Here is a 9,775-nt window from a genome sequence, read left to right as displayed (position 1 = left end):
AATTGGTCTGATCAGAAATATTTTGGTTGTCAGTCCCAAAACATGACACACATTGAAACACGACATGACTGACATGACCATGCTAGGAAAACTGCAATAGATGTCACTCCCAATTGGATTTGCTCTATGGGTCATACACACAATATGTGTATGTTGTTTGTGTACTTTCACATCACACTTTTTTATCACAACATCGAATCCCTCCACATCCACTACATGATTGAAAAACAAAATCCAATCATTTTATCAGCAAAGTGATTGAATGAGAAATGAAAGTCCACCCCTGTGTAGTATGTATGCGACGTTTGGCCAGCTCTGATCAAAAAGAAATCTTTTGAGGTTACAGGTACCCTGCAGACACTTTCATTCTTCCAATCTGCAGAAATCAGTCACCAGATGTGCGATTTCTAATAACTATATCAACCTATATGGGATAAGAAGCCATTTAGGAAACATCGGAAACACGAGATGAATGGTTTCTTGACGTCTATTCTATACACTTGGTAAATGAAGCACATGGGTGCACTGAAAATGTAAAATTGAGAAACAGTGACAGTTTAATGACAGTACTGGAGACTTGGTTGAAAATCTTTATCTATTGTCCCCGACAGGCTGGGTATGTCCTCCGGGAGTATTACACAAAAGTAAAGTTTCATCACCTGGGTGGGGATGGTGATTGTCAATCTGAATCATCAATCACAGGCAATAGAGGACGTAAAAGGTGTGGATGGAGGTTCAGCTATAAAGGACTGATACAAATCACAGCTATTCCCTGTGTAGTATGCAGCTATGGCTTATTACATTATATTACATCAGTTTATTGCCCTGCTTGTCCAATACAAGTATAATTGTTGGACTTATAATGTCTTGAACTCGGAACAACCATGACTATGCAACTGGAAGTTTAATAGTTGCTGTGTCATGTATTATATATTATAGTTAGTATAAGCCAGCTTTTATTTCTCTTTCAAGTAATCTCACCTGAAACTACATGATTTTTAATTATTTGTTAGGATTTTTTTTTTCATGATCAGAACTTTTAAGTTTAAAAATTCTGATCTTTGAGAGACATTTAGTGACATGACTATGGACTTTGTAAAGTGCTGTGTAATATGTCAGCATTATATAAATACTGTATATTATAATAATAATAATAATATTAATATTAATAATAAATGGATTGAGCAAAGTCAAAAAAATAGTTTGGTCTCATGGGAGAAAATAAGCATTCCACAATCAACTGCCATTAGGTAAAAAAAAAAAAAACAACCAAAACAAGTTTTTAGATATCTGGTGTTACAAATTGGTCCCATAGCAGCATCTGCATACAATCGTTGTCTGATGCAGGTGAAAATGGGAAGATTTAGATTCTACAACGGTCATCTTGTGTCTGTCAGTATCTTAAAGCTCCCTTTCCTTTTGCAGTAAAAATTAGGTCTGTTAGCCTCTATTAAGCTCTATATTTCCTACGGTGCTGTGTTTGTGATCAGATATGACTCTGATATCAAATATGGATATTATGACACAAATGTAGTGTTCTCCCCAGCCCCTTTTGGCCGGGAGCACTACCTGGCACTTTTCAGTAACCACCCGGTTGTTTTTGGGTGGTTACCAAAAAGTTGGCTGCCACCCGCCTACAGCGTTTCCCACCCAGCTTAAAAACAATTTCCGGGAAGATACTGGAATGCATAATAAAATATACTGGGGGATAGCCCTTTGTCCTCTAATTAGGAAGTAAGGAGGCCTCCGTGGGACCTTGTCAGCTACACATCATGACCAGAGCTTTATAAATAAGATGAGCTGTGTGAAGACCGTAGGTGTAATGAAGAGTAGAATGTGATATCTCTTTATTGTAATATAAATGAGCCCCAGAACTGGCTTTTTATTGGCTATATAAGGTTGATGATATTTCTGAGGGCCAGTTTATAAATGTTTTCACCCACAATTTACCAACCTTTACCCAAACATAACTTATCATTCATACATTTTCTAATTAAATACAAGGTGAATTATGGGTAATCGTTGGCTAAAATAATTTACAAAAATACCTTACAGATTTAACGTTGCATATTACGAAATCCTGTAGTTTTTAGTTCTCTATATACAAAGCAAAAAAAAAAAAGAATCCAGAACGGACACTAACATACGTCTTATTAGTTTTTACAAGTGGCTTTTTTGCATTTTCTATTTTTATCTGCTCCACCCTCTCTATAAATGTCTTAGGGATTACTGCAGCTGTAAACAACTAATCTGTTATAAAAAAAATAAAAAAAAAACAGTTTTATTGACCTGGACTCCCCAAACCCTCATCTTATAATTGCACATCAGCAAGAAATATAAAACGGTAGGAAAACAGCAAGATTACCCAATGTAGTCCATTGTCCTGAGCCAGAAAGAAACTTTAAATGGGAAACCACATTTGGATCCTGGAAAAATGCCTAAAAGTAAAACATTATTTTTTTAATGCTGTGCCATCTGATGTCACACTGTAAGGAAAAAAAATACAGGATAATTCTGTGCAAATAACAGTGGCTCACATTATATTGTATATTATAATATTATATATTATTATATTATAAAACCAATCATATGTGATCTTACAATAATCTGCTTGCTAAAAGCTGGTTTCTGATTATGCTCCTTTTTTAATTATGGATTAAAGTGGCCACGCTGTCACTAAATAAAATGTAATGATGGTAATAAGAATAATAATGGTGGTACCTGAAAAAAAAGAATTGTAATATTCATCCTTCCTGCTGCCCATGCTGCCAATATGGCTCCATTGCATAGAAATCTTATTGATGTTTATTCTTCTGGGAGTATTTCCAGTATTTAATGGCATGGGAAATAGGGTAGATTAGTGTTTGCAATCTATATTTGCAAGATGATCACTTTAAAGGTTAACTCCAGACCCCCCCACCATTCTATTTACATTTTTCACAACACAAAATCACTTTTAGAATTATGGGCGGGTGGGTGGACGATCTGCAGGGTTGTGACAAAAAGTAGGCTGGAGGATGCTGGGTATCCTTGGACCTGGAAGAGAACAGACTTTTTCCCAGTGTGAAGAAGATAGGAAACCTTTTTTCTCCACACTTCGGGGAGTAAAAAGTGTTTCAAAAATACATCCCATATGCATACCCAAAATGTTTTTAAGTTTGAATAAAATAGGGAATGGTAAATCAGATACATAGGTCAGACCTCCAGGTCTCTGCAATTGTCTCATGTCAGTAAAGATGACCTTAAAGCCAGTAGATGAGGATGGCAAACAAGCAATAAGCATTTCCAGGAGATCAGGTCAGCAATTTAAACCCATTTTTTCCCAAGCACAGGTTTCCTTTAAACTACCAAGTTGATAAAAAAAATGAAAAGTTATTTTATGTATTCAACACCCCTTTTTGGAAATGTCCTGCCATTGCCAGCTCACACAGACGACAACATATTAAATGGCTCTAAACAAATGGCACACTATGAAGATGGAAATGTCATTAACATACGTTATGTCTGCTGGACACCAAGTGGTTTGGACGGGCATCTGATAAAGTCATTTAAACCAGTTACACAGTCTTCTGCCAATAATTTCAGCTCCAGACTTTAGAACTAATGTCACTGCTGTACAGTTATCTCACCTTGTCCCTGTACGTATTAGGGCGTACAGAAAGGATAATGAACCACTAACAAAACAAATCATGGCCAAGTGGTAACTACAGAAAAAAAAATTCCCTGTCTATCAAAGTGCCTGAACTAAAATACCTGTGCCTGAAAGGCTTTGAGCTGTGTTTATCAGTGCATTTAACCTGCTATTTACCACCTTCTGACCTGTATTTGACCTACTTTAAATCAGTGTTGCACTTCCACCACAAATAGAATTACAATTATACCTCCTGTTTCCTTATAGAAAAAAGGGTAGGCCAGCAGGCTTCTTCAGACATGAATGTCATAGCCAAAAATCGGCATACTTCCATACTGAAGAAGAGCTGGCAACTGAAGATGAGCGATGGGCTTTTGTAAAATGTCAAGGAGGTAGGCCGCGCATTGAGGCAGGCCAAGCATTGTAATCAACAGCCAAATGAGCGGTCAATTACAGCCTATTGCAATGGTGCAGTGTTTATGGGGAACAGGGGCTTAGCAGAGGATCCTTCGGTTCTCCGGTGGGTCAGGCTGAAGGCTATGTAAAAGCCATATGATGAAAATTACACTGCATGCTCAGGTTGCCTATTCCTTAAATATGGCTTTAACAGTTGTTAGTAAATGTATCCAACTACGACCTCTGTCAACTTGGTCATTTCAAGTTCTGTCTGGGTCCCCTTCTGCTGGTCATAATTGTTTTTTTATATGTGAAGTGAATTATGTTAATGATCCGCTTGCCACTTTCCTTGTTTTGTAGTGGCTAAATAGTGTTGCGTAGTAGTAATGGTGTAATAAAGATGGCTAAAGCTTAGGAAACATTCCTTCAAGACAACTCACCAGGACAAAGGCATCTTTTTGATACGGCTGAAAATACTGATCATAGAAAAAGGTTTGTGCCGTCAGTCTACCATTCATTGACCTAAGGGGAAAAAAAAAGTATTAACATTTATTGGTGAATATTTGAATAATAGAACCACAATTTGCATTAACATATAAACACTAAAGGTTCCTGGGAAGTTTCTTCTGGATTTCCAACACTTAGTCCAGCTGAGAATTTGGATATCTGTATTAAATGAGTTAAACAGTAAATTATATAATAAACTCTAGAATGTTGAAGGATGCTGTACATGGCTTAAGATGGTTTGCTTGATGTTAGGATAAACTGTTTCCCTTCTTCTAATTGTTGCATCATCACCCAAAAAGACTTGAGGCTGTAACTGCTGCCAAAGGTTCTTCAACTAAGTACTAAGTAAGGGTCTAAATACATATGTAAATGTAATATTTCAATTATTTATTTTTAAGATGATTTACTAAATTGTCTAATTTTCACTTTGTCATTATGGGGTACAGAATGTAAAAAAGTGAAGGGGTCTGAATTTTTTCCGAAGCCTCTAAATATGCATTTCAATGTTTACAACACATTTAGGTGACAACCTCCTTTTAAAATGTGATCAGGCTCTGACAAGAATATATTTATCCATTATTCCAGGTTTTAGGATCTTCTTGGATGCATGGTGTTCATATATATATATATATATATATATATATATATATATATATTATGCTGTACCTAAAATCCCACCTATTATTCATTTCAGCGTTGTTAATACCTTAGGACTACTTTACTGCCTACCCTTTGTGGGAAAGAAATTTTTGCCAGATGCTCTGGATTTTGAACTTAGAAATATAAAGCAATATTACATTTACAAAGCAGCTGATATCCCCAGGATCTCTCCTTACACTACAAGTTAATCTCTGCAAAACGGAGACCCGTGTGAAGTTGTTACTCAGCCCCAAGCCTGGTCAGACGTATATAATAAAGGTGGTCACAGCCCTGTATTGACGAGGAACGTCAATAAAGATATTGTTCAAGTAGAGAAGTGTCTCTTCAAGATTTTTTCTAGTTTATTGACTGCAGTTTGTAAGTACATGACATTTGCACTGTGTATGCAGTTCAGGTAATGTTATTTACTTGCTATTAACAAGCACATAACAGGCTGATTGAAGTGGAGCTAAGAAGGAGCCAGTAAAGAACAGACAGGTCAGTGTTAAGTCTCCAATGCTTGTGCAGTAAATATTACATCAGCGTGCACTATAGGAGCCTGTGTGAAGCACATTGGAGTAATCACGCTGGAATTAGCCCACTTATTGCTCACTTGTATTACAGGAATACGCTTGTCACACTGATGTTATTCAAAACTTACTTCTATACGAAGAAGTCTAAAACCAGTGAAGTGGATGATGTGTATAGCCTGCAGTCAATGCTGCTCACGGCAGTATCTCAATAGAAACCCACACTAAAATGTCCATTCTTTGAATGTATACAGGAGTATATCCTTACTTGTGGACTCCATTTGTGAGAGGTTCTAGTTAGAAGAGACACAATTGTGAATCATAGCAAACTACAAGAAAATGTGTCCTGAAACCCATGAGAGCTCTCAGTTCTCCCAGACTAAAATTTTATAGATTGCTATTTAGGTGATAAACTTAAGTTACTCTACCAATTGCACAATTTCAGGACCCTTTATATTCTTTTTTTGTGACTATTTTTCTATTGAGAAATAGATGGGGAAATTTATACAGTGTTGCTATGGCCCAATCACAGACATATATATCACTTTGTAAAGTGCTTCAAACACATTTATAAAGCTCTGATGTGTGTTTCATAAACATTGATCCTTTGGAATGACATTACAGGATCTTTACATGTAGCATGGGGTATCCTGTTCCTCCACCAGGGTTCAGTGAAGCGCTAGGGTTCCACCACGGCTATTCTTCCTAATGACCATCATGCTCAAATAATGGGAACTTTGGATATTTTAATTATAGGAGGGGTTTCCTGAGATCTGAAAATTATTTCAAGTGTTCCCCCATGTTAAAAGGTCAAGAAAGGCTATGTTACATGGTAGTAAATTGTGTGTAAATTGATACTCAGCACCAGCTCAAAATCCAGGGCACAAACAGCAGGCCGCCAAGTAGGTCTGTTTTGCTCTGTATGGGAGTATTGGTCTCCCTGAAATTCTTCCCACTGACCACCACACTAATATACTGTGAGCTGTGGATTTAGTAATTATATTAAGGGTTCCCTGGCAACTAGAAAGTTTTTTCAGGGGTTCCCCATGAGCTGGTGTGGAGTATTTCTACAAATTTCCTGCAGATAGAGAATACTTGGACTTTGTATAGAAAGATTCTCAATATAGTATTAGTCCTATTAGTCCTTTCATGAAAACAAGTGCAAACTAATTTTATTGTACCACAGTTGTGCAGAATTTTACATTCCAATAGCTGCATGCCCCTAATATATAATATTATTAATACATGCATCATTCAATACAATAACTGGATGTATTGATATATACAGTTTGCTTTTTTTCTTTATTCCAAGTGGCTTTATTTTTATTTTTCTTCATTTACCTGATGATCAAGATGTTTAGTACCTCTCACCAAAAATAAATAAATAAATAAATAATTAAAGAACAGCAATAAATAGTACCCTAACAGTGATATAGTTTTCCCAACTCCGGTCACTATTAGAGAGGCTTGACAGATACATTTGTGTAAATACAAAGAATTTAAAACTAAAAGCAAATGTAATGAATATATAGAATTTCATGCTTAATAACACACATTGCCTACTCATTTTCTTCTGTCTTTTAAAACCCTCACTACTCACCCACCACTCCATATCCCCCATCCTATTGTGCGATACTGCTCCCACCTTCTAGATTGTAAGCACTGCGGGGCAGGCTCCTCTTCTCCTCCTATGTCAGTGTCTGTATCTGTCTGTCATTCGCAACCCCCTTTTTTTTAATGTACAGCACTGTGTAATATGTTGGCGCTACATAACCCTGTTTATTAATAATAATAATAAAATTAGAATGCAAGACTTTTATAGTGGTATTTAAAATGGAAGCATGGCCACCTTTTAAATCAGTATCCCTTCCTCCTGTGATTGTAAGCATATCCTCATCTTTCAATCTTCAGTGTACAGGTAGTCCCTGGGTTACATACGAGATAGGGACTGTATGTTTGTTTTAGGTTGAATTTGTATGTAAGTCAGAACAGGTAAATTATTTTAATATATGCAATTAGGACAGATGTTTGTTTCAACATAATATTAGGCAGTGTGGTGTCAGGGAGCAGGGAAGCCCCGTTTGTATCTAGTTGTCCGTACGTCCAACGTCCCTAACCTGGAGACTGCCTGTATAAAGTGTTGGCTATTGTTGTGGCACTGGTAAATGTTTTGCTTATCTATAAAGATTGTGGTCTCCATTTCCTCCTAATTCCCAGGCTATACTGCCACATTTGTTTTGGTCCCTATATATTCTGACCATGCCAAGCACAGAAACATATATTGCGTGGTCGGTTTGTGTCTGTGTATGTCTTAGATACAGAATACTGTGCTCATGCATGGCATGCACATCCCCTGCCCAGCCTTTTAGCACCATTTGGCTCTGAGCTGCCACTGACCAATGGGTGTGTTAACACAGAATTGCCTATAATGTGAAAATTAGTATAACTGCTTTACATCTTTTATTACAAAACTGATTGGTGCAGAGGATAGCACACAATATCAGTATGATATTAACAGGTTTTTGCAACCAGGCAGGTCCTTTATGCAGAAAGGACAGGCGATGTCCCTTCTGCAATAAAATACCCTTTCCTGTCTGATTACAATTTTTTAAATACATCCATCTGTCCTCACTCTGGTGCTTCGCCATTGTTACTCGCTCTTCTTCACGGGGTTGGGTCTTTGGCCATCTTGACTGGTTGGGTCTGGCTGGGTCCCAGTACACTGTGTATCAGTACACTGTCAAGTCAAAATAAAAAATTACACTTACATTTAATCCTGCAGATTCATCGGGAGGGCTCTTCGTTTGGGTCTCACATCGTCCCGGTATCAGCCTCCTGCCCGGCGCAGAGGGCCAGCCATCTTCTTTTCTTTAGTTTCGGGTTCTTCTTCATACGTTACCCAATCTTGCACTGCACAGGCGCAAGTTCGGGTGACGTAGATGGAGGGAAAAGATTGCCAATCTAACGCATGCGTAGAAAGTTTTTTTCTCCTATTAAATAAAGGGCTCCTTCTGCACATGCCCGAGATAGGGCTACTCTTTTATGTAAAGTAAAAATATTGGGTTTAGGTCTGCTTTAAGTGCAGCCAAATTTGCTATGCCAGGTTTTCCCATCGTCCCGGCCTAGGCAATCAAAATGGCACTGACACATTGAAGAGGACCAAAAAAAGATGGCTGCACAGAGCAAGGACAAGAAAATTAAAAAATGCAATCAGACAGGGTAGGCTTATTTTATTACAAGGACATTGCCTGACTCGTCTGCAACAAAATGACCTGCTTGGTCACGAATTTTTTTTTTTTTAAAATTGAGTTCCACAAAAAAAAAAATAGTAAATGGCTGGTTTGGTTTCTTATGCAGGAATGTGTGAAATGCAATGTGTCTTCTGTAATAAAATCAAGCTTCACTAGCTATCCGCAATCTTCTTAGACTGTATATCAAGCTGCGCATGTGTAGCTAAACGTACATTCTCAGGTCGCCTTGGTACTGGAATGAACGCACCTACGTGCACATGTGCAGGAGTGACATCACTCCAGGGCAGCCAATCAAATCGGAGAAGTTTTATTGCTCAGGCTGCCATAATCTGCAGTAGTGGATTTGAGACCTAAACTTTGCAGATCTGGGTCACATTTTGCACCCAGCCCAGCGACTACAAATTCCATGGGCAACGTTTACCTGGCATGTAAATAAATAAATGACCTATACAAGAGTTTACATATTGAATACATTAAAACAGGAATAAAGGTGAAGCAAAAAAAGATCAGGGGATTTTTAGAGCACTGTACACATTTAGGAGCCCCTTTTAGGATTTATAGAAGGAATCTCTGTATACAAGGAGCTACCCTGGGGGCTCTGCACCTCTCTGACCCCCATCATTGCACCATGTCAGCCCTATTTACCATTTGGTAAGCAGCTCCCGGGTGTCTCCCTTCTCCAGGAAGCTGAAGGTTCGGTTCGGCAAAGGGTGGAAGCTGAACCTGGCAGTATCGAACGGTACTTCTTCCTGAGACATCTTTCTGAATCAGAAACAGCCTTTCACATAGGCCGCGTCTTCGTTTCTATGGTAACCACGAAC

General features: G+C 38.0%; 1 protein-coding gene across 1 annotated transcript in view; it reads right to left on the bottom strand.

Moving 5' to 3' along the window:
• The window catches only part of CFAP300 (cilia and flagella associated protein 300), a gene marked incomplete in the record, with an annotated part of 24,746 nt that extends 14,971 nt beyond the window's left edge, over positions 1-9,775 (bottom strand). The window contains 3 exon segments of the mRNA XM_072402921.1: positions 2,366-2,438; positions 4,468-4,549; positions 9,600-9,775. Coding sequence (XP_072259022.1) covers positions 2,366-2,438; positions 4,468-4,549; positions 9,600-9,712 — 268 coding nt within the window.

This window comes from Pyxicephalus adspersus, chromosome 1 (genome assembly GCF_032062135.1).
Source record: "Pyxicephalus adspersus chromosome 1, UCB_Pads_2.0, whole genome shotgun sequence".
In the NCBI taxonomy this organism is placed as follows: domain Eukaryota; kingdom Metazoa; phylum Chordata; class Amphibia; order Anura; family Pyxicephalidae; genus Pyxicephalus; species Pyxicephalus adspersus.
The sequence above is the reverse complement of the archived record's forward strand: the minus strand, read 5'-3'. Positions and strand labels throughout refer to the sequence as shown.